This window comes from Drosophila arizonae, chromosome X (genome assembly GCF_054131065.1).
Source record: "Drosophila arizonae isolate 15081-1271.41 chromosome X, UAZ_ARI_1.0, whole genome shotgun sequence".
NCBI classification, from domain to species: Eukaryota; Metazoa; Arthropoda; class Insecta; order Diptera; family Drosophilidae; genus Drosophila; species Drosophila arizonae.
Window position 1 is genome coordinate 28166947 of NC_142927.1, and position 26336 is coordinate 28193282.

Sequence of the window (26336 nt, forward strand, 5' to 3'; positions counted from 1 at the left end):
AAAAATTGGCCCAGTCTAGCGATAAGAGGCATCAAGACGCTGGCCAACTTAATGACCAGCGATGAAAGAGCCAACTGAGAACGACTTGGCCATACACTAGCACAGCTCTCGGCCAAAGTGAGTGGATGGTGAGCGGGCTGGAACGAGGTGTTGATTGTGGCCTTTTGTGAACCTCTCAGCATCTCAGCAGCTCCGTCTCTCCTGGGGGCCATAAAAACTTTGCACAGGTGCCAAAATCATTTGCGTGGCCGGCCGGCAGCTCTTCTTCGCTAGATGCGTAGAATTTATAGGCTCAAGCGGGCACTAAAAATTTAAATTGCGTCCATTTAGTGGCCAGCATCAGCATCAACAGTACCAGCAACAACAACAACAAGAGCCAAGCATCAAACAACATCAATTTAAGCGAACGCCGCTCGTTCTATGGAGCATCCTTAGCGCACACCTTTGCACATGGCCAAAGAGGCTATGCCGTTTAGGCCACAGAAGATGTGACAGCTTGGCAGAGGTCAGAGCTGTTGCCCGCCTGCTAGGGTATGTTATAGGCGGCACCTCTCGTATGAAGTTCCTGTTGATTTGTTTTTGGCCTTATGTGGCCTGGGCCTCAGCTGTGCTTTATCTTAGTTCTTGCGGTTGGTGTTGTTGGCGTGCTGGCTGATCTGGAGCAGCGATAAATTCGAGTCACCTTTGTGTTGGCCCGTTGTTGACAAATCAGTCGTCGTCGTCGGCACACGCGCTGCCCAATTTGAGGCTGACTGGAGCGGCAGACCCGTTGTCACCTACAAAGCCATTTACCCCCACGTCGACGATCGGGACCTGGCTGTGGCCGTCGCATCCCAATGGACCGTCGTCTTGGGTTTGTCTTGCTCGTTGCGAAGGGCAACACATTAAAAGTAAATTAACTTATCAGCGACAACGATCAGTTATTTTATTACGTTTGTCCATGCAGTAACACGAACATTATAATATCAAAGATGCCGATTAAGATTCTCAACGGAACTGAGCCGAGCTGAGACGAGCTGATCCGACGGAGCAACAGTTGTTGTACCCAAAGAGGGATGCGCTGAAGCAAATGCGCATTGCATAGGGGCTACAAGCTGGAGACCTTAGAAATGATATTGTTATAGATGGGACACAGATCTAGTTGCCCAAGGACCCGCAGCTGAGTCGGGCATACTTTGTGATTGAGAGAAGGAAATAATCTAATGATCATTGAAGCTCATAGCGATCGCTTGACCCTGGCTCAATTATATATCTAATCTGAGGAAAAAGGAAAGAGAAACTAAGGAAATCCCTTGAAATGCTTAGCTGGAACACTGACTCAAGTTCTGTCTAGGCTGAGGGTAAGGCAACACTAGGCTCATTGCTAATAATATTAATAATGAATAATAATAGAAAATAAGCTCAGACTGCATTGATTGGTCAGTCGCCATGCCATGCAGAAGTGCTGCGCCGGTTCGAGATTAATCTGAGCAGGAGACGGGGGCAGCTGGGTGGTGTTGCGGATGTTGTTAACAGCAGAGCAAACACATTGATAAGCCGAGTCGAGTCAATAAATTAGTGAACATTAACTGGCAAACAAACACGCTAATTAGATAGTTAGATAGGCAGCCGACAGACGGCTGGCAGCAGGCGGCGCAAAATTCGCAGAACACACAGACAGCACGCCAAATGGGAGCGAGACTATAGGGAGGGACTGTGGCAGGGGGAGCAGCGATCTGGATTGGAGAACAGCAAAGTCTTCCTGCGAGTGCGACCGGAAAAACTGGCAGCCGGCCAGCAGGAGGCAAGCCGTACAGGCCATAGTATAGAAGCAGAGGCGGAGCTCGGAGACTGTCGACTCGTCAGAGAGACAGACAGACAGACAGACAGACAAACAGAGAGACAGATAGACAGAGTGTATATTGGCAACTGCGCATTGCGGTTGGCGACTTTTATGCAGTTTGTACAATTATTTTAAGCATTCAATTGGAATTCGACCGCAGAACGCACAAGGAGGCGCAACCGCAGGATATATGCCTGGCTGCAATTATATGCATTTAAATGCAATAACCGTCATCAGTCGGCCTGAGTAAGAAGCCAGAAAGGCAGAAAGCCAGAAAGGCAGGCCGGCAGGCACTCAGTCCGTCGTCATTCAGTCGGTCACAGAGTCATCCATTGTTTGATCCTGCCAGCAGAAAGAGTCCAATTATTTGAAATGCGCGACCCGCAATTGAAGCGCGCGTCCTCGTCCTGTCAGTTGCTGCTCTAATTTCGTTGCGCCTTTTGCCACTAACCGCACTCGACGCATCGCCTAATGACCTCAACTGCAGCGCTATCAACTCCAACTCCAACTACGACTCCGACCTCAACTTCCAGTCCGATTCAATATCAATCAAACGCTTGCCGCTCGACAAATTGCATTTTGGGTCTCAAGCCTAGGCCGCGCACATCCGCTGTGAAAACTAATTAGTCCTCGCCTAATGCGCTCCGGGGCAACATGTGGCCCTCTCTCGTTGCTCCTGTTGTGCGAGGCTGTTGAGCTATTGGCGTGGAATTTTAATTGGCGCTTAGCTCGGCTGACTTCAATGAAATGGAACGAGCCTGCCCGACCAGGCCAAAATATTCGCATTCGAATATATGTAATAATATAAACATAAAAACACAAACACACACAACAGATAAATAGTTGCATATAATGAAATAATGCCAAAGCAACTATGGGCCTAGGCTCGATAGCAACGATAGAAACGAGTATCTTGATGTAAAGTAAATATCTATTGATATATAGGGTATGAATTCATATATAGAGTATACAATATAAATCCACAGACTGGCATCAAAATGTTATCTAACCCCACCTTTTGTTGCTCTGTGGTAGTAGCAACATATTGAGAGATAAAATAAATAACAAACAAACTACAATATATTACTACAACAACTACTAATACTACTTCTGACAAAACTGCGCCACAGAAGAAGATGCAAAATACTCCAGAATATCAGCTACGCAGCAAACTTACCGAATCAATTCATTCAATACTCAGTTCAATATGGTCCTAGTGCCTTGCCTATGCAGAAACAAACAAGTCTAGTCATAGATCTTAGATTTTCCAATACTTTGGTAGAACTGAATAAGCAGCAACAGAAAATTGTCAATGAAATAGATCTCTCTACCTAAAAATGCCTCAGAGAAACTGGGAAGGTTTTCTAATTGAAGAGTAGAAAATACATAAATTAAAACTCAACCAATTGCTACAAATCTAATAATCCATATACAATAATATTAAAATCCTGTTTTTTATTTTTCAACTTCCAACAATATTGTATATATATTAGTTTAAATAAAAAAATGATAAGTTGTAGATTACAAAAATTTCCTTACACATTTTAATTTCAATTAACATTACATATTTTATTTGCGATTGAAATTAAATATTAATAATACTGTATATCTGTTTACGCCCAATCGTCCAATACTATAGTAATAAGTACTACACAGCGGTAGATAGCTGTAAATTTTTTAGAAATAGGCATTATATTTTTTATTATAACTATAACATATAATTAAATACAGTTGTATTTTAAAAAATGAATGAATAAATAAATAGATAAAAATATATATGAATATAAACATAAAATAAAAGTATATATAATAAGTTACACGAAAATAAAAATAAATTAATAAATATAGATATCAAAAGCGGAAAATATCTACGAAAAATCAAGACCTAAATTTTTACCAACTTCCGCTCAACTGCCCCAATTAATTCAAACCCAAAAACCAACATATAAAGTTTTTTATTATTTTTATATATTTATAATATATTAGTTAGATTTTAACTTAACTGAAGTAATTTCTATAAAGCTTGTAAAGTAAAAATTAAAAATATTTGTATAATTATTTAGAGTTTAACAAATTTGAATTCATTAAATTTAAATCAAATTCTGAAAAGCATGTAAAATAAGAATTAAAAGTACAGCCAAAGTACTCACACATTTATTTTTTATTATTATTAGGAAATGGAGAGTCTGTACATCAATTTTATGTACATATTATAAATTATTTTCCCCTAAATTTGTAATCTACATAATGAAGCAAGAAAATTCAAATATTTATATGTCGATTGAAACTTTGAATGGGACTATTATAAATAAGCAATAAAGTAAAATTGTGTTTATATGAAGAAGCTCATTTGATATTTAACATTTCCAGCCAAGCATAAGCCCTTCCCCAAGAACCTCTCGCTCCCTTCGAATTGCGTCTTTGGCTCAACAGACGAAGCTGAAAAGCTATTAGAATGCGATCCCTTTTCTAATGGTCCGTGGCATCTGAGGTGACGCCACAGGCGCGCCATTTTGTCGGCCCCCTCGGCGCAGCGGGGCAGTGCAGTGGGAGCGGCCCACTGGACGAGCTGCGTCCTTTGGCCATGCCCGCCTCGGCCGCGTTTGACCGACATTCGCACTCGCTTTATGGCTCGCTTTGGGCTGTGCTGAGAGCTGAGAGCTCAGAGCTGAGAGCTGAACAGAGTTGCCATAAAAACTGGCTGCGAAACTCACCACGGCTGAGCGCATGGTGGTGAGTTCACTGGCCAAGAACATGGCGCTGCGCACGAGCGAGACGGCATGCGAGACGAGCCAGACAGCAACAGGCCAACGGGCGGGTGAGCACGAGCGAGCAGAGCCGAGCAGCGCAGAGTTGCGGCGCCGCAGCGCGCTCGCTCGCACCCATGCGGCTGGGGCAGCCACCGAGAGCCACCACCAAAGCAACCGCTCGCCACCACCTATGACAAAGTGGCAAAATTGTTGCCGCTGCCTCGACTCGACTCGACTGGGTTTTTGTGCGGCCGCGGCGCTGCAGGTGCGTTTAGTCTCGTTTTGGCAGCCACAGCGCGACGACGTCCAGAGCGGAGGCGACGGTTCACGTCCACGTCGAAGTCGAGCTTCCCACTGAGCCACAAATCGAAGATCAAGTTAAAGTGCAAAAGACAGCGTTTCGAAATATACTTACTTTTTTTTACTGTTGACTGTGCATTCGAGTGTGTGTGAAAACCGAAAGATAGAGAGAGAGAGAGAGAGAGAGAGAGAGCAAGAGAGCAACAAACAGTGACAGAGAGAGCAGTGTGTGTGTGTGTGTGAGTGTGTGCATGTGCTAGAGTCCAATTGGAATCCGTGCGGCCGCCGTTGGCAATGAAAGACTCAATGAGCATATTAACCCAGACGCTGCCCACGACTACAGCGCCCAGCGAGCCGTCGCCACATTCGCATTCGCATTCGCTTTCGCATTCGCATTCGCATTCGCACCACCATCATCTGCACCATCACTATCCGTTGCATCCGCCGGCGGTCAACATGTCCATGTCCACCTCGTCCAATCTGAAGCCGAATCGATCCCGCTTCATGATCAACGACATTCTGGCGGGCAGTGCGGCTGCTGCCAGCGCCGCCGCCTTCTACAAGCAGCAGCAGCACAACAACAACAACAACAACAACAATACCAATAATAATAATAACAATAACATTAATAATAACAACAACAACAACAACAACAATAATAATGAGCATTTGGAATCAGAGTCTGGACCAGCAACGCCGCCCGGCTCCGTCCTGGGCCTGCCACCGCCGCCGCCGCCGCACCAGCTTCCCCATCAGCCGCATCCACACGCCCTGGCCGCCGTGCACGCCCAGCATCACCATCATCATCATCAGCAGCAGCAGCATCCGCTTACGCATCCGCATCCGCATGCACTGCCGCACGCCAAGCTGACCCACTTCGCGCCCAGCGCCCAGATGGGCGCCAACGGGCTGAACGTGGCGCAGTATGCAGCGGCCATGCAACAGCATTATGCAGCCGCCGCCGCTGCAGCAGCGGCGCGCAACAATGCGGCAGTGGCGGCAGCAGCAGCAGCCGCGGCGGCCGCCGGTACCGGCGAGGCGCCGCCGCAGCCGCCGTCGGCAGAGCTCGACGACAGCAGCGACTACCACGAGGAGAACGAGGACTGCGACAGCGACGAGGCGGGCAGCGGCGGCGGCGGCCACATGGACGATCACAGCGTTTGTAGTAATGGTGAGGTGAGCTTCTATATTATTTTGGGCGGGAGCGGGCAGGAGGCGTGGAGGCGTGGGTGGGAAGCGCGAGGTGGCAAGACTACATAGAGTTCGGCTAATGAGTGGAAATCCGTTAGAGTTAAAGCAGAAGCTACGATTAGAGCAGATATGAATGCATGAAGGAGATAGCCCGTAAGAGAGAGAAAGATGATTTTGGGCTATCCTTACTTATCAATAATTCGCTCTTTGCTAAGAGTAGTCAGAGTGATCCGATCCGATCCGATCTGAAGTGAAGCCTTGAATGGCCATGCATGTTATCTATGCACAAGGTCTACATAATAATGAGCTGATAACCATTTGTCGAATGATAATCATGATGATGATGACAATTTCAATAATCATCAACTCATTATTAAATACAAATTATATTCTCTAAATATATTTAATTTGAATAGCCTTAATTCAATGACGAGCGAGTCAATGCATCTGGCATCGATTTCCAATCAGACAGCGAATTACAGAGTGATCAAGACGTGAAATATATACGCAGTGAATCTGTATAGACTACATATATATATAGTAAATATCTATATATGTATATATAGCTGTAAATATTCTATAAATATATAATCATCATTAATCACAATAATTGGCAATTCGAAGATTCTGATATCTAAATATCAGCATATATGTGTTTCTATATATGTCTTTTATATATGTGACTGCACAATCTATTTTTGACTTTTAATATACCCCATTGGCTCCCTAATTCAATGGCATTTCATGACAATCGTCGGTCTGAGCGCGATAGCCAATCGTAGTGCGGATCTCTCTGTCTGTCCGGCTGACTAAGTGAATGTCATGCCAAGTTCGTTGCCAGAGTCTTTTGTTATCTATGTTACTGTGTGTGTGTGCGTGTGTGTGTTTGTGTGTGCAGCCGCTTTGCAAAACAAACTGTAAAAATTGCATGCAACAACATGCACAGATTCTAGTGGGCATGGCGGCGGCGGGGGAGTGCGGCCTTTTGGATACTTCTGAAAAATTGCATTTTCACGCTTTGTTTGCGCTCAGCCACCCGCCTGCCATCCGCCACCCGCCACCCGCCGCCCGTTGCCCCTAGTCCGCCATTCCATTGCGAATTGTGTGCATTTGTCTGCTTAAACTGCAGCGCGAGCAGCAACAAGAAATGGGGGCGTGGCTCGCCAGCGGGAGTTGGTGCTGCAGCTGGAGGGGGGAGGCGGCCAAACATCCAGTTGGAGTGGAGCAAAACGCAGTTTGCAAGACTAAATTTTATGCTTTTGTTTTAAGAGCCCAACGTCAGACTAATTATATATAGTTAGAAGCAAAACGTTGTCTCTCTGGCTCGTCGCTCCTCTCACTCTCCCTATTTATCTCTCTCTCCCTCTCACTCATACTAATTGTGGTAAATGTTATAAAAATGGAATTTAATATCGTTTGATAGATGCCCCAGAGCAAGCTGTATGTATTGAATGTGCTCTATATATGTGTGTTTGTGTGCGTGTGTGCGTGTGTGCGTGTGTGTGCGTGTGTTGTGCGTGTGTCTCTTTGGCAAATGAATCTGCACTCTCCTCGACCATTTATTACTGCAATTTCCTGTGTGCAATTGTAATTTTATAAACGGTAGTCGCGTCTTGTTGGCCCAACGGCCAGCCAGGCCTGACGTTGCTTCTTGCTATAAAGCAACAACAACAGCCACAAATGGGACAGAGAAGACGGTGCTTGCCCGGAGGAAGCAGCATCTGCCTGCTGCTGCTGCTGCTGCTGCGCTGCTTTTAATTCGACTCGATCGCAGCTCTGTTTAAGCTGGGTAATTGCAACGCCTCAAGCAGCAGCAGCTGAGACACAGACAGAGACAGAGACAGAGACAGACAGAGACAGGGAGAGAGTCAACCATGTTAAGAATTTTGCTAGCTGCGCTGAGCAAACAACTCTCACAACAGATCAGAATATTAAGTTGGCTTCGGCTTAAATGCGCACTTGGCAAATTTTCGCTTTAACTAATTTAACGCCAGGAAAGCGGCAAGCGGCAAGCGACAGGCGACTAGTGGCAAGTGGCAAGTGGCCGTGGCCCAGACCTGGGCCGACTCGCTTATCGACTAACCGCAATCAGATAAATTTACATAAATTTTATGTACTAAATGGCAAACGAGCAGCGCAGCTAGGCTGAAAGCCAGAAGGGTTGGCCAATGGGCCGCCAAACGGAAATGGCCACGGGAACGAAAACGGGAACGGGAACGGGAACGGGAACGGGAACTGGTATGAGGACTGGGCCAAGTTTAGACATTTTGCTACACATTTTTATTACACACACAGAGAAAGAGAGAGAGAGATAGAGAGAGAAAGAGAGAGCGGCAGTAGGGTGTTGAGCCAGACTTGGCCGGTAGAGGCGATTGCGTGGCCTTTAGCGCTCTTGAACTCTGGACGATGTCTAGTCAGGTTACAGTTAGCTTTAAGTAGAAGGCTCTTTGGTAAACGAACTCATCGCGCTCTGTGTGCTTTCAGGTGGCAAGGACGATGACGGCAACAGCATCAAGAGCGGCTCCACCAGCGACATGAGCGGCCTGAGCAAGAAGCAGCGCAAGGCGCGCACCGCCTTTACCGACCATCAGCTGCAGACGCTGGAGAAGTCGTTCGAGCGGCAGAAGTATCTCAGTGTCCAGGAGCGACAGGAGCTGGCGCACAAGCTGGACCTAAGCGATTGCCAGGTGAAGACCTGGTATCAGAACCGTAGGTGGGTTACCAACACCGTCTCAGTCCCCAGTCCCAGTCCCATTCCCTCGTTCAATTTGCCTCAACTAACTCTCTCCCATTGCTTTTGCTTTGCTCTCTGTGCGCCGCAGAACCAAGTGGAAGCGACAGACGGCCGTGGGTCTGGAGCTGCTCGCCGAGGCGGGCAACTTCGCGGCCTTCCAGCGGCTCTACGGCGGCTCGCCCTACTTGGGCGCCTGGCCGTACGCGGCGGCAGCCGGTGCCGGCGCCGCAGCTGCCGCGCATGGAGCCCCGCCGCACTCCAGCATCGACATCTACTATCGGCAGGCGGCCGCCGCGGCGGCCATGCAGAAGCCGCTGCCCTACAACCTGTACGCGGGCGTGCCCAGCGCCCCCTTCTCGCACCTGTCCGCCTCCAGCTCGCTGTCCTCGCTGAGCAGCTACTACCAGAGCGCGGCGGCCGCTGCTGCGGCGGCCAACGGAGCTGCGGCCGCTGCCGTCGCCGGTGGTGGCGCTGCTGCTGCGGGTGGTGGTGGTGCAGTGGCAGCGCCACTGGTCACCGCCCCAGCCGCTGGCATGGCTATCATACACAAGCCGCAGGCGCTGACCCCATCGCCGCAGTCGCAGTCGCAGGCGCTGGCTGCGTCGCCTGTGCATCCGCCCTCTACGCCTAGTCCGACGCTCAATCCGGGCAGTCCGCCGGGCCGCTCCGTGGACAGCTCCCAGGCGCAGTCCGACGACGAGGATCAGCTTCAGGTGTGAACTGGCCAAAGAGGGAACAGGAAGAAGCAGAAGAAGAGGCAGCAGCAGCAACAAAATAGAATTTGTTTCCAAAACACAAAATGGCAAAAGGTGTGTGTGTGAGAGAGAGAGAGTGCGTGTGTGTGAGTGAGTGTATATATGTGTGCGTGCGTGTGTGAGTGGCCTAACTTATTTGTTTGCTTTTAGTAATTTATTAAATACAAATACTTAACCAATTTTTTTTTTTTTTTTCGAGATTAGGCTTAAGCGAAGCGAATGCATCAAATATTTATTTAAATGTTGTAAAAATTAGCAGCCAAACAATTAAATTTAATAAACTAACAATTAGTGACAACTGCAACAAGAACAATGTGCATATTTAAGCTAGCCACAAGATGTATTACGTAACTTAAAAAACAAAAAAACAAAACGAAAAAAAAAACTTTCAATAAAGTTGCATTTTTTTTTTTAAATCATATTTTTTTTTAAATATTATTATTAGAATAAACGTGGTCGTTGTATTTGTAATGTAAATGTAACAACAATTTTTTTGTCTAAATAAAAATAATAATAAGTAAATAACTAGTCAAAAGAGTGTACGACAGAGAGAGAGAGAGAGGGAGAGAGGGAGAGCGAATGGCAATTAAATTATTGAACAGCGGCAATTAGCAATTGGCTTGGGCTGTGGGGGAGGGGGTAGGGGGATTGCAACCCCTAATGATAATAATTGCATGCAAAGTGCATTTAACCGCAATTAGTGCATTTATTAGGCCAAAAGCTGACAGCGACTAGCTGGCAGTCAGTTGGCCAAGAACAGCAAACGGCTAACTGCAACTGCAACGGCAACAGCAACGGCAACGGCAACTGCCTCTGTTATGGCCATGGCTGGATTGCGTGCCTCGACTGCGTGCTGCAGGCGAAGTGGCCAGGCAAGCCTTCGAGTTTAGCTAAGGACACCTGAGCAGCTGTAGCGCCGCCGTCGAGCATATTGATTCTGTGGCTGTATCGCGCTGGCAGTGCGGCAGCGCATACAGCAGTCGCTATAACTTGGCCAAAACTGAGCACTCAGTCACCCTAAGCAGCCGAAAAAAAAAAAACTCAAAAAACAGAAGTTGTTACCGCTGCACGCTTCTTGGCAAGCAACACGCGTGCTTCTCTCTCCCTCACTCTCACTCTCTGAGTCTCTCGACAAATTGGTTGCGAATGTTAATGTTGTTGGCTTAAAACAAAGGCGACGCTTGGTAGGACAATAAATGCAACGGCCGAGAACATCAGCAACAGCAACAGCAGCAATAACAATGCCCGCAGGGGGGTCGGGTAACCGTTCATTAAAGACAAATGACATAAAACCGGCACCATGGATGAGCCCTCACTCTCTCTGACTCGCTCGCTCTGCCTCCCTCTCACTCTGTCTCTGTCTATGTCAGTGGGCATGGTCAATTAAACATGATCGTTGTCGGTAGCCAAATGTTGCTAATTATTGCAATACTCTGCCAGCAATTGGCGAAAGTGCCTGGCTTTGGCCTGGTGCTGGTAAGAGCAGCCAGTGTTGGACAATGGCATAAAGTGAACAAAGCAGTGTTAAATACTATACTAGCATATGCTCATGCTCAGTGTTTGCTGCTGTAAGAGATGACAGACCTAAATCTTTTTGAGTCAAGATATGAGAGGACTCTAATTGATATAAAGTAACTTACATATGTGTAAAACGGTATCTATACGGTATCGATGACGTACCGACGCTATAAGTCGTTATAGCCGAACTCTACTGTATTTATATATTTTTATTTAATTAGCTGATTTCTTAAAGTTATTTAAATGCTATTAATTATTACATAATTAAATTTAATTTATTCATTTACTTATTTTGTACTTATTTAATTATTTTACCCCCCTTTTAATTTATTTAACAGTTATGAATTTTGATTTAATTAATTCATTAATTAAATTAAATTATAAAATATATATATTTTTAAATTTAACTTATAAATTTCTTAAATTAATATTATTTATATATTTATTTTAAATTAATAATGTTTTTTATTAATTAATTTTTGTTGTTGAACCTTAATTTATTATTATTTTTTATTTACTTTAATTATTTGTTTTTAAATTAATTATTTTTTATTTCTTTAATGCTTTTTTTTTAATAATTAAAATAAAAGGGAAATACAAATATAATTTGTATTTCCCTTTTATTTTAAATCTGCATTTATTTATTTTTTTAAATTCGTTATTAATTTTGTTTATTTATACAATTTTTAATGCCCCTCTATTATTTTTACGAACAACAGATGTTCGTCATATATCGCCGTAACTCCTAAAAATTAATTCTGACCTAATTCTATTCTAAGGAAATAAAAAATCCTTAACCACCAGATAAAATATCTATGGCTTTTTAAAATATTGGAAACAAGAAATTATAATTTATAATTGATTAATAATCTATAAAGATTGTGCTCCGCTTTTAAGTTTATGAATTGACTAATACTATATAGATTTGATTGTATAAATGTTACATCTATTATACACCGATATACATATATGTGCGTCAGATCAGATCTGAACTCGGATCTCAAGGATTTAAGGCCCAAACAGACAATTTTTTTTTTTACCACTTATTTAACTCAGCAAGTTAGTTTCATTGATAGATTATAATTAGCGATACGATACGATTGTGAATTCTGAGCTGAACATTTTGATTGCAACCTTGATTTTGAGCTAGTTTGCGTGCCACAGTGGGCTGTTTTGATTCTGGGAAGTAATAGGTAATTGCGTAAATTCCATGCATAAATTAAGCACAAACCCGGCAAACATCAAATCGAAATCAATATTGTGTAGTGGCTTATGAGGCGCTTCGCTTATCAATATAGGCAGCCATAGACTTTGATATGCAAACTCTGCCATCTGATGGGCGGAGGGGCGGATGAGTGGGTGGATGGGTGGATGGGCGGAGGTCGTGCCGTCGGGGATTGCGTGGGCAATTGGGAATTTCGCAACGCCGGGCGCATTTATGAAATGAAGCCGAAATATTGCCTGCTTACTGTGCTGTAACATCAATTTGCATGGAAATCAGCTTCAACAGCAACAACAGCAGGAATAACTCCATCAAAGTAAGCCCTATATGCAGCCACACACACACACTCGCACTCAAACATATGTGTGTGAGAGGATCCACACCCACAACATATCATAATATAAATTAAACCCTTAAAGCTCAGGCTTTCATTTTGCATCGACTTTGTTCATTTGATGATTTAATTTGCAGTTCTTTTGAACCAGTTCCAGATTTGTGCTTCTTTTTTTTTTTTTTTTTTTTGTCGAATGAGATGCATCGCAGGGACTTGAATATCTGGCTCTAAGCTAAACACAGGGCGCCGAGCTGGGAATTTTGGATGGGCGGTACGAGCGAACCGGAAGAACGCCTACGATTCGACTGTTCAACCTCCAAGCCAAATTGCAAGCGGAAAAAGAAGAAGAAGAAGAGGAAACTATACTTTTGGCCGAGCTCGAGCTGAACTTTACGCGATGCCTCTTTACTCTATAAATTCCATTAACTAAACATTTTATTTATGTATGAAATAAAATTTCATTGGCTTTAATTTTTGTTTTCGTATTAAATTAAATTAATTTTTATTATTAATGTGTTTTGTTTTTAAAATTGTTTCTTTGTTTTTTTATTGCATTTTTTGCTGCATTCGCTTGCATTTCCGTTGACCCTTGACATATGCCACTTAACAACGCAGCGTCGGCTGTTTATGGATACGTTGGGGGCGTGTCAAGTGGGCGGTATTATTTATGAACTAGTTAAGTGAGGCATCTTGTAATATAATATAATGTATGGGACTACAATTTGATAATATGTAAAATGGAATAAATTTGTGATCAACCTATTGAAATAATGCTTAAATGAAAACAAAATTGGATGGAGTTATTAATAAAAAACATTATGTATATATGTACATATATGTATATAGCTTAGCATAATTTCAGCTAGATTCGCAGTCAAGAGGCATTTAAGCACACTTAATGACTTCTCATATTAGTGTGTGTATGAGCAGACTTAAGTTGTCCAAAGTGTTAAGCTAACGCGCAATGCCGGGTAACATCCGCCCACCCTGCCGTCCGCCCGCCTATATGCAACTGTATTTGTGCAATGCGAGCGATAAACACATTTGACAGCAGCCGGAAATGGCGCTTAATTGTCGCCACAAGCTGCCAGGTTTTCTGTTATCGCTACAAATTATATTTTTGTTGTTTATTTAATGAAATTGCAATTTGGTGATTTAATTTTTGTATTTTTGTAAATTTGTTAAATAATTGGCAGAGTGATTTTAATTGATGTATCTAAATTGAACTGAGGTTTATAGACATTAATAGTAATGAGCGAAGTAGAGAGAGAGAGAGAGAGAGAGGGAAGAAGAAGAGAGATACAAAAAGAAAGTCAAAGAAACTAAAAGAACGATATAGATAGAGAAAATATATAGAAGTGCAAATAGAGAGAATAATAGAGACAGAGATAGAGAGACAGAGAGCGAGAGAGAGATACAGAGCTGGAAAGAAAAAGACAGATCCAGAGGCAGAAAACGAAAGTGAAAAAAAGAAAAGGAAAGAGATAGATAGATAGATATACATACAGACAAAGAAAGACAGACAGAGGCAGAGACAAAAAAATTTGAATCAAAGAAAAATATAAAAAAATAAATAGATTGAGAAAGAAGATACATATGCAGATAGAAAGACAGCGAGAGAGAGAGAGAGAGAGAAAGAATATGATTCAGAAATAGAGATTCACTGAATAAGAGCTAGAATAAATAAAGAGTCATACTTTGTTAGGGTATTTGAGATTCGCTATCAAGCTCTCGGCTTGCATAGCTGGACAGGACGGACTGAAGCGCATCGCCTTGGGGGCGGCATATGCAAATTTCATGTGTTTGTTTTCTACAGCGATTATATTCAATAATTGTGTGCATTTAGATAAGTTACAAGCCCCTCGGCCGGAGCAGAGGGCGCACAGACAATGCTGCAGACGCAGCCCCGGCCAATTCAGGCGCCGGCCAAATGGACGCCAGTCACGCCATCGCACCCTCCACGTGCCCAGGTCCGAATTCAAGAGCTGCCCTTCAGTGCAGCCAGGCAGCCCCATGCCAGGCAGCCAGACGTGTGTAGGTGTTGAAAGTAACTGCAGGCAAGTGCAGGTGCATTGTCATACCTCTACCCGCTACCCGCTACCCGCTACCCGCTGCCCGCTGCCCGCCGCCCCCTGCCCTCTGCCCCCTGCCCTAGGGCGAGCTGCCGTCGACATCGGCGTCGGCTCAGAAATGTGTCGGAAGTCTTTAGTAAAAGTTAAATAGAAAGCATATAGAAGATTTATATGCTATTCCCCCGTTATATTTATGCAAATTTCAGCACTGCTTTCCACCGACCGCTCTCCGCTCTCCGCTGTCCCCTGTCCGTTGCTCCAGCTGTTTCGCCTATCTGGCACAGTCTTCGGCTTTATTAATCGCCTCAGCCAGTCGCAGTAACCAGCTCAATAAAGTGTGCCACAATTAATTGCCTGACTATGAAACACGTATTTCATTTTCAATTTCGAAGCCGAGCAGCATTTGTATACGATTAATTTATTAGAGGCTCGCATGTATTTGAGTACAATGCGTGCTACACCGACATGATAAATCAATCTAATTGAATATCTCTTCTATACATATATCGCACATATGTGCCTCTATGTGAGCACATGAGTTGATTGGAAAGGTTGAGCTGAAGAGCTCAAGGCTAACCTGCAAGCATATGAAAGCATCTTCAATTTTAAGCAATTTTAAGCAAGAGTTATACATTTTTTTATCATCGAGTCTAGTCGATGCCCACAAGGAAAACCAAAAAGTAAACTTTCTAATCTTCTTCTACACTCAAAATATTAAAATGCCAGCAAGTTAATTCAAAACATTTATTGAGAATGAAAAAACTCAACTTGATGTTTAATTTCCTTCACTAAATTCTAGTTTGCTGTTGCCTTATAGAGAGTATGGGAGTCGCTGTACACGAGGCTTTTATCACCGATAAGAGGTGGGTTGCTGAGTGAAGCAATCTATTAAGTGCGATGGGTACATCCTAATGAGTCTGTTGCGTCAAATTCTATGGAGGGGTTCAGGCAATGTTGTTGATTGCTGTGTCTCCGATCAAGGATATGTTGAGATTAGTTGTTAGCTCCGCATGCCCCAAGAAAGATCATATATTCTATTGTTTTTAAGGAGAGGCTAAAGACTATGCCCTTACTAAAGTGGAATTTCTGAACTAACTGAATTTGAATTTGATGATCCCATTGATCTCTATAAATATGATTTCATATACATATACATATATATTGTTCAATAAGTATATGTAGAACGTCACGATCCGAAACAGAACTTCTATAAATAATATTCAGCTAATCTCTAAAAGTTAAGCTTACAATAGTTGTAAAATTTTGAATCATCAGCTTGCTAAATTGTAATTCCAATTTATTCGAGCTCTACTTAGCTTTTCCAAGCTCTATAAAATGTATATTACAGTCTAGGTCTAAAACACCGATTTTGTTTTTTTAAGACTTCAGACTTTAAAACATTCCTCAGCTTTGGCAATGCTCTCTTCATTTTTATCTCATCCAAGAAATATTCTATGATACAAATATCGAAGCAGAAGGACGGACGATCTGTAAGAGGAGCAAAGCCCAGATCCCAACATTAGTTAAATTCTTAAGTGAGTTTTAAAAACTCTATTAACACCAGCTTAATTCACGCTCTAAACATGTTGATGAGTATACGGGTAAACTAATCCACCCATGCTGAAGAAAAGCTAATGAGTATTTCTGAAATGCAGCCTTCTCTAGTGGAAACTGCTCGTTTTCCCGTTTGACACTTAATCCTTGCGCCTGGCAAACGAAAATGAAAATGAAAACATTTGTTGCCATTTTCTATCGCAGCCCTGAAATCTGGCCAATTTGTCGACGGGCCAAGAGATAAGAATGTGGCAGAGAGAAAAAAAAATTGAAAATAATAAATAAAACGCACGAACAAATTATGAAAGCAATCAACGGGACGAAGCGGCAATGGGGATTTCGCCGGCATTAGGTCTCGGCTCGGAGCTTAGGCCTTATCAGCGATGTGAATTTGAGCGGCGCGCCGCTGCAAAAAGGACAACTCAACTAAACTGGGCGCAGCTCGATGGAATGGATGAATTTGTCACATTATGGGCATTAACGGGGCGGGCATATGTGAAGGAGCTGATAAGATCCAATGGCGATGCCCAGACTCAGGCCAATGCAGCAGAAAATCTGGCCAAGGGACGGGCGGGTGGCTTCTGTTGTTGTTGCTGCTGTAGTTGCTGCTGTTGTTGCTGTTGCTGTTGCTGTTGGCAGTGGTGGTGGTTCTGGCTTCTAATGCAATTTTCAAATATTGTTGTTGTCAGTGTAATTGCCAGGATATTAATAGGGGTTGTGCTGCGTCCTCAACGGATTACGCCGGGCATTATGAGCAAATTAAGTGTGAAGTGGCATTTGGGATTTATACACACGCACACAGACAGACTGGCCGACGCAGAGAGGGCAAGAGAGAGGAAGAGGGAGAGGGAGAGACGCGCGGGTGCAAAGTCGAAGGATGCCAAAGGATCGCTGCTCTTAAGCGCTTTACCGACTGCAAAGCCAGACAACACAAACAATAGGCGTGGCCGCTGACACTCGCCAACAAAAGGTGTCACATGTCAAGCCAGCTACCTATGCGTGGATATCCAGGGGCCAGGCACTCAGGCACTCGGCCAGCCAGTTCCAGTTGCCTTCCTGTTGAGTTGGAAAAACAAACTTGCACAACAAATGCGTCGCCTTATTGGCCTAGTCGGCCGCGCACATTTAACCCCAAGGGGCGGGGGCAGTCGGGCATCTCTCAGCGGCTTATCATTTACACTTAACGGCTAAGCGTGGGCAGGAGCAGGCGACTCTCCCGCAGGAGCAGGAGCAGCAGCAGGGGAAGGGGCAGTGGCAGTGGCAAGGGCAGGGGTAACGGAAACGACGCCGGCACGTGCCCGGCTGCCGCATCGAGCGATTCATAAGCTTGGCTACTGGCGGCGGGGGTGTGGGCGGCGCATGCATTGAAGTATTATTAACCGCAAAATGCTCATAAAGGATCAATTTGTGCGCACACGTGCCGAGGATAATGCCCAGGGCCACGGCCTGTGGGCGGGGGCGTGGCGCAGAGCCATCATTGCGACAAAGCGTGAAGTGCCCATAAATCAAAACAGCGGCTGCCAAATGGACACTGCCTGACGACAGTCCATGTCCTGCAGGAGGAGAGCCACAACTGTCTCAGCTACTTGACCTCCTTCTGGGCAGGATTCCTGCTGGCCCACAAATAGGTTCTCTTCTGTTCGCATCCGTTCTTTCTACTGCTTCACTGATTCAGTTTCACACTGTGCCGGCTTGCCTGACTTCCTTCTGGCCAGGATTCTGGCCAGCTATCAAACTCAGCTCAAAAATTATTCTGCTCCTCTGGTTCTGTCTGTGCTGTTCGTGTATCTATATATAATTTTACTCTCCATTCTCTCTACTGTTTCAGTGTTCCAGCTTACCACGATCCTTGCTTGCCAGACTTCCTTCTGGGCAGGACTCTGGCCAACAAATAGCTTCTCCTCTGGAACTATGCTAGCCTTCTGTTCGCGCTCAATGTTTCGAAATGATATATTGTATCAATATAGTAAATATACATATATACATGTTTGTGTCCGTTCCCTCTCCTGTTTCAGTGTTTCAATTTCACACGATCCCTACTTGCTTGTCTCTCTTTAATAAATTACTATTTCATTTCCTCTTTGTACAGTCTTATGATCCGAGTGTTTCTATTTGTGTTCTGGCATTCATTTCATTTAAAATTGCTTTACTCTTCTCTTATCTTGCACATTTTCAACTGTTCCACTTGATTCCATTGTTCCCAATGTTCTCTGTTGCCTTAATGGCGCACGTCCAACAAAAATGAACCGTCTCATTTTCTCATTTAACATCAAGTTCCAATCTCTTTCGGATTTCCCAACTGTTTCAATGTCATTCACATGTTTTTATTCGATCACATTTCGTCTGGTTTATAAATGTATTACCGCCTTTCTGTTCTATTCTCACTGTTTTACTCTCTTGTTGCATCGCTTGGGTCTATTGTTTCTGAATGTCATTGATTCGCAGTCTCACCATTCCAATTTATTGTTGCACCAACTCCCACTGTTCCACTGTCTCCGCTTTTCAGCCATGTTTCACAGTCCCATGTTCCACTTTAATTTTTATACCACTCTCTGTGGTCCCTTGCTTCAGTCTGCCAATAATGGATTCTATTGTGTGTGTCACTGTTCCGCAGTCTCACCGTTCCAATTCTATACTATTCGTACTCTTACCGCTCCCTTGCTAAAGTTTTTCAATGCTATCTCGGTTCCTAAATGTAACTGTTTCACTCTATTCATGTTCCATTTCTCGACTTTTTTTCAGCGTTTCTCTCGCTCTATTAAGCTGAGCTTCCACCGTTCCATCGGCCCCCCATGGAGGCACTTGTCCGGCTCTTCTGGCATCTCATATCTGGCGCTCGGTTTTGGCACATTTTGTTCCAATTCCGCTCGTCATCGACTCTTAAAACACAATTAATTAGACAAGTCTTGGCCAGGCCTGGACCTGAACCTGCAGCCGGACCAGGCGCACCTCCAGCCCCGTCCATCAGTCAACTGACCTGCAGCGGGTGGGGTATTCGGGTGCTCGGGTGGTGCAGGCCAGCGTCCGCCCAGCACAGGCTGCGACCCACAAATCGTTTGCAATTTAGCTGCACTCGCGCCTCTTGGCTAAATTGCCTTTAAATTGGCAGTTGGCGCAGCGCATCATAAATCCAAGCGGCACCAGCGCCAAGTGCAGCTCCAACAGCTCCGTCGAGCCCAGCTCGCCTACATGCATGCATACAGGTACATATATCCATTTCCATTTCTGAAGTGGCGGAAGTATCGCTTGCCCAGCGTGGATCTGGCACTGCGTCCATTTCCCACATCCATTGATCGGTCCGCTGCTGCTGCTGCTGCTGGCCGTGGGGCATCGTTGGCGGTCAGCGGCGGCGGTCGCAAATTATCAACAAATTAGACTTTTCGTCGAAGTTGGAGTTGGAGACGGAATCATCATTTCATTTGTTTGCATGTCTCGTTGTCATTTCGGTTGATTTTGGCGGCGTCTCCTTTGGCCTGTCATTTCTCATTTCTCAGCTCTCATCGCTCTCTCTCTCTCTCTCTCTCTCTCTCTCTCTCTCTCTCCCTCTCACCTCTTCGCTCTTCTGTTCTCTCTCAGTCGCAGCTCGTTTTATGGCTGCCGCGTCGACGTCGCCGCCGCTGGTAAAGTGATTTCTTCAACGCTTTGTTAGCGCACAGGATTGATGCAGCTGTCATTAGGCGTTTTCGGCTTAAACGGATCCCAGCCAGGTTGACCCGAGCTGTGGGGCTGCCTGGTCCGTTTGGTAAATGCGTTTTTAACGTGCTTTTAATTGTCAGTTCGTTGCGTCTCCACTTAGCCCCCAATCTCCACTCTCCACTCCCCACTCCCCACCCCACACCCCACACACAGCCGGCCGATCTGCTGCTGGCCGGCTGGCTGAGCTGAGCTGCTTGAGCGCAAATTAAATCAAATTGAAACTAATTAACATAAATAAATTTACACAAAATCTAATTGCAATATGGCTCGTTACAGGCTTTCACACTTTACGCTTGAGTGGGCGCCAACGTCGCTGTCGCTCACTCGGTTACTCCTCCGCCCTCTGGGACTCGGCCCCTTCCCCCTGCTGCTCCAAGCCAGCCTTGGCATTTACAAGCGACAACTGTCAAATTGGACAAGTTGCATTTGCAAATAAATAGACGGGCATTCGCTCAATCGGAAACGGAACTGACGGCGCACAGACGAGGCACAGGAGTCGTCGCCTTCCATTAGGCATTTGCGGCATTTGCGGCTGGCAGGAAGCGGCGGGTGGGTGGGTGCCGCTGGCAGTGTGGGGTTGTTGGCTCTGCTTCGACGCCTCGGCCTCAAGTTTTAGGCGCAATACAATTAATTGGATTTGATGCTGTTGGCCAAGCTGACACCCCTTGGCCACTCACTTCACTTCACTCCTTTAAACTGCTCGCTGGCCATGCGGCGTATACGCAACGCACTGAACTTGGCCACACACACTCTTTACCGTTGTTTGCGCTGTAACAAGCTCAGTTATTTACTGCTTTATTTGCGCTCTTGTCAAAGCCATCAACACAGTCAGACAGCCTGGCCAGGCCAGGCCAGGGCAAGCCAGGCAATCCCTGTCCATGTCCGTGTCTAGCATATCCTGGTGGTGGGTTTTATTTACTTCATACACAGCCCGAGCTCTATGGCTATGGCTGTGGCTTTGGGCTCGAGCTGGGTCTCTGCGGCTGTCTGTCTTTCTGTCTGTCTGTCTGTCTTTCTGCTCGTTGAGTTTATTTGCAGAATGATTTTTCAATAATTTATGTATGACGTTGTCGACGCACTGCCACGGCTACAGCCACTTGATTTAATGTGTGGGGTGTTACTTTCAACACCCTCCAATCATAATAATCATAACAGCAGAGGCAGCGCGTATAGCACCACCAACACCAACACCAACACCACCACAACAGCAACAGCAACAGCAACAGCAACAGCAACAGCAACATGAATCAATAGTGTTTTTGGTGTGACAATGCAATTATAAATGGTGACAAAATAATTTCCGCTGCGTGATTTTTATGACAGTTGTGCGGCGCATTCTGCTCGACTACATTCGGATCAGAGGCACAAATTAAATAAGTATTAAGTAGTTTATCGGGCAGCCACGGCAGCATTATCAACTCGCAACTCTCAACTGCCGACTCCTGCTCCAGCTCCTTTCAGCTATCCTTTGCCTTGGCTAATTTCAAATGCCAATTTAATGAACATAATTGGATAGCAATGCCATAAAAGAAAGCGAGACATGAGCAGGAGTAGCACGTAGCATGAATAGCCTCACATCACATGCCCACATATATATAATATGTATATATATATATAATTTGTGTTCATCCCGATTTCCGGCCTCTTTGGCTGTGTGGGTGCTGTGGGGCCTCAGCGCCGTCAAATGAAATCATATTTCCTTTAAAGGGTATCCCTGTCCTCGTTTGCTCCACATTTGTATGTGTGCCTGTGTGTATACCCGTACAGATATGCACACACACATACACCCAGCCGAGTGCCTATCAACGCTTCAGCCCGTTGCCCGTCTCGAGATCATCGCGAATTCATAAAAGCATGTCATTTTGTGCACGCAATCGCGTTGCGTTATAATTGGAAATTGGAAATGGCTAACAGAGAGAGAGAGAGTGTGTGAGAGAGAGAGAGAGAGAGAGAGAGTGAGAGAAAAAAAAAAATAAAAATATGTATATAAAATGAAATAGCTGCAGACGCGCACCTTTTGCGGAATTGACTGGACCTGGACTCGGAATTGGGTTTGAGTTTGGATTTGGGTTTGGGTCTGGGCTCGGATTTGCCTTTGGCTTTGCCAGTGCCACAGCCACTTGGATTCCGCAGACTTTGTAAAACATTTGCAATTGCAAAGTGTTAACGGGAGTGAACTCACTGAAACGAGAAACAATCTAATAAACTATCAAAGAAGTAGATGTTGAATATTTTCGGATGTTCCGAAATCGGAGCAGATTTTTGTACTTCAGCAGGGGAATTATCTCACTTACATAAAGTATCCTGTACAAAGACTCTGAGACTGCCAAGAAAATATTGAGAAATTTAACAATAACTGGGCGAAAATCTTCAACAACAACAAATTGTTGGTATACCAATACTTCTGACTGGGACTGTCTCTATCTATCAACTTATTATCGAATGAAATTTGTAAAAAGTATTATGCAATGTTATCGACTCATTATTTTATCCTTAATTTAATCTATTTTTAAGTAGACAGTAACAAATTTATATTTGCAATATTCTTTATATTATATTTTTATTGATCTTGATCTCTTTTAATCGACCGTACATTATCCTAGTTTATCTTTTAACTGCATAACAGTGCAGTGCAACTTGTGCTTATAGTACAAATTTCGCTGTTGCAGGAAAGTGTTAAGCGGAAAATTGGATTAATGTACATGTAATACATGAATGTAATACATGAAGAGAGAGTTCACTTAATGAAGCATCATTCAGGATTCACTACTGACCTCAGAAAATGCAGAGCGTAGGCCATGTAGAACGTGAGCCATCTAGAATGATCCCAACTAGTATATCTGACTATATTTCATTTTTATTATCATATAAAATAAACTCATATCAATTATATATTTAGTTTTGAATATATATATTTAGTTGTTTATATCAAACAAACTAGTCTGTTTATACTCTATAGAAACTAGGAATATCTCTATGTAGGGAAACACAAGAGTCCTCAACAGAAATTAATCTTAATAACATACATATTAAATATGAATGTATAGTAATTGTTATAGAGCTAAAATTGTACAAATCCATAAATATCTGTTTTTGTTTACATCTTTACAATTCAAATTTGTTTCCGAAATTCCATTTTGAATAGAGTTCCTGGTTTCCATATGCTTCATAAGGCAACTCCAACATAAAGTACCCTAACATTGCTAATATTGTTTCTAATTAAGGATTGTAGAAAGATAAAATCTAATCGAAAGTCGAGTAACGGCATGTATTTGTCCTTAACAGTATTAAAGTGAGATTGAACGGGTTCAGTGGGCTCAGGAGAAGAACATATTGATATGCAACAAAGTGAGCTTCTTCTTCTCTGAAGAGTTGCTCTATTGAGAGTTACGTGCTGGGAGTGATATAATTTGATTTCATATTCATATAGGACAATCAGACTTTGATTGCAGATTGTGCTAATGCACTTTCTAAGCAAAGTCAATGAATGTCGGAAGCAATCGATAATAGAGTATCGATTAGTTAGTATCGATTAGTTAGCGCACGACTAAAATTTACTTTAACCAAGTCTTATAAATAACTTTAATTTCTCCAATTAGAATCACGCGTCGTTGATCTCGTAGCCAATTAAGAATTATCAAACTTTAGTATTACATTTACTCTCTAATTGAAAGAACTTGATTTTTTCAGACCCCCGCTTACTTAACAACAAATGTGCTTAATTCTAGTTAGATTATATAACAATAAAAAAAATAAAAAAAGAATGGGCTGTGGCTCTTTATGTGCCGGAATAAGGTGACAGGTCCAATGCGGGCCTCGTCCGCTAGTTGCCACCAGGCCACAGTGCCACATCCTTTGTGCCAGTCAATTGTCAACGAGCCTGGGTCGGAGCATTGTCATAATCAAAGTGATTTCTCCGACCTCCCCGCCCGTGGAGAAATGTTGACAGCTGTTGGGGTTTCACCTTTCATTTTTTTCCCATTTTTCCATTTTCCGTTTTTATACATTTTGTGTGTGGGTGTGTTTGCGTCTCCCTCTGCCGTGTTCTCTATTCAATTTGAATGAAAACCTGCAACATTTGCACCTGACCACAATGGAGCCGTCCGGCAATGGCATTGTTGATGCAGCCGCTACAACTTCATTACAGTCCAACATCGTTGTTCGCTCCCCTCTGGCTCACACCTCATCTCTGGCACGTCCGCCCCCACTTAAAGCGTTAAATCCACCCCATAATCCCCAGCCCTCAATCGCGCCAGCCCTCGAGGGTCGCTCTCTAGCCGTTTGAGCGGGGGGTCAAGTCGCTGGCACTAAGTGAGTTGGCTTTTTATTGGCAACCGGCATATGGACAACCCCCGGCAGGGCCATTGGACGAGGAGGATTTTAATTTACCCTAATGCGTCTATAATTCAAGCCATTAGTGCAATCGCATTAGAAACACTCAACAACCCTTTGCAAGCGGCCGCTGACCAACCAACAGCAAGGACGACACTTGCTGACTCCACTTGGAATTACAAACACACTACATCAAGGACTTGAAGGATTTCTGTTCCACTTTTCAAAAAAGGTGACTTTATATCAGTGTTTCCATTCCCTCAGGAGAAACATCTTAAAATGTGATGTCGTTGGGCAGAGCAGATTTCTTAATTTCCAAGAAACTAAATGATAGTTAGGTCCATCCTATGTCCATTAATCTGATAGCGCAGCTTTGGTTCAGTAAGTCGACAACAATATAAACTCATTCAATTTAGATAGCATGATGACCAATAGTGAATATTTATAGTTTATGCTGAAAGGCTGTAGAAAATTAAACAGAGTCCAATCGTAAGACTATCGTTCCATTAATTTAGAAGCTATTCTACACCAAAGGTGAGCACATAGGCTGATATTTGATACCTTAATATTATTTAGAATACTATTTGCATTATATACAATCACAATACAAATAGACAAGCAAAGATATCTTCGATGTTAAGGCCATGAAGTATATTTGCAGACAATCTCTGATATTTCTTTATTTTTTTACTGTAAAATTTTAATATTCCTATAACAAAATATGTACTTCATACAACACAATACAGGGTGGTCCATATTCGACGGACCCATCTGGTAGCCCTATATCTTTTGACGGGGACGGGGACTATACGCCGTACAGGCTCAAGACGGCCATTTGAGAGATATCATATTCAAATATTATTATCAACATTAAACGTATTTAAAAAAAAAAAAAAATATGGGCCACTTTATGGGGCTGCCAGATGGATCAGTCGAGTATGTACAGCCCTGTATTTATTTCATTTACAAATATGGTTGACAGATCAATTACGATCTACAGTCAATAAATGGATGTACCTTTTTATATTTACAGACAAACATATGTATTTCTGATATTCCTATAGCAAAATTTATATTTCATGATACTAACTATCTATAACCAATACATTGATGTTACTTAAAAGATTTTGCTTTTACACTCTTAGAGAGTATTAGGCAGTCGCTCACCCCGCCTGCTTCATTGGCCTCTCTTCACACAATCGTCAATTCCAATATCTTCTTACACCTGTACGATCTCAGCATCGATCTGCCTAATTGATGAACTTTAGCAAGACATGTTTCAAGAGAACTGCTCTATGTTATTTTAATTATATTGACAGATCAAGCAATCGTTTAGCCGTAGTCAAATAGAGTAGCCGACTAGACTAGGGCTAGGCTGCCTGCCCTAGTGGGTATGCCCAGTTGCACTCTACTCTCGCGCCGGCAAAGTCAACTGTCGGCTGCGTGGCCGGGACACCTGTATCAAAATATTATTTCATATGCCGACGCTCGCACGTAATTAGGTCTCCTGTAGGGCGAAACGCGGGTGGGGGGGTTGCCTGCTGCTACTGGCTTGATTGGTCGGCCAATTTAACTTTCGAGCTGTGGCTGCCAGCCAGAGAAACCGTCAATAAGGCGACTAATTAAAAATCAATCGCTGGCCCCTTTTAATTGGGCCGCATTCGGCTCGCTATTAATGGCCACGCTGTGACTACGACCACGGCTACAGTTGAGGCTACGGTTGCGGCTACGGCTGTGCCCACCTCCGCCTGGCACGTGTCCTGCGCAAATATTGCCGCACGCTTTCGATAGGGCAGCGGGGGAGGGGGACAAGGCGACAGCAAAAGCAAACTAAGTAAAGCGATAGCAAATCGTTTGATTTTTTATGCGTTTATGTTTCATATTTATTTATGGCTTGTCCAACAAATTACGCGCTTCAGTTGCACAAAAAGGCGGCCAACACGTGCCGCCCCCACCCCGCTCCTGCGCTCAGCAGAGATTGACATTTTTAAAACTGAACGAGTCTGCAGTGAGCGGAAAATGGATTTCTAATATTTGCCTTTAAAAACATATTACA

At 43.9% G+C, this 26336-nt stretch overlaps 1 protein-coding gene across 1 annotated transcript; it reads left to right on the forward strand.

Moving 5' to 3' along the window:
* The first annotated feature begins 4829 nt into the window (after window positions 1-4829).
* Window positions 4830-10078, forward strand: B-H1 (homeobox protein BarH1). Its single transcript, XM_018017139.2, has 3 exons — window positions 4830-6043; window positions 8548-8776; window positions 8886-10078. The coding sequence occupies exons 1-3, from the start codon at window positions 5167-5169 to the stop codon at window positions 9514-9516; spliced, it is 1737 nt and encodes a 578-aa protein (XP_017872628.1). The 5' UTR covers window positions 4830-5166; the 3' UTR covers window positions 9517-10078.
* The last annotated feature ends 16258 nt before the right edge of the window (window positions 10079-26336 follow it).

Excerpts from the sequence above, each read along its gene's own strand:
- B-H1 (XM_018017139.2), top strand. The coding sequence starts at position 5,167 with ATGAAAGACTCAATGAGCATATTAACCCAGACGCTGCCCACGACTACA. Across the intron at positions 6,044-8,547 it reads TCACAGCGTTTGTAGTAATG|GTGGCAAGGACGATGACGGC; the intron begins GTGAGGTGAGCT and ends GTGTGCTTTCAG. Across the intron at positions 8,777-8,885 it reads ACCTGGTATCAGAACCGTAG|AACCAAGTGGAAGCGACAGA; the intron begins GTGGGTTACCAA and ends TGTGCGCCGCAG.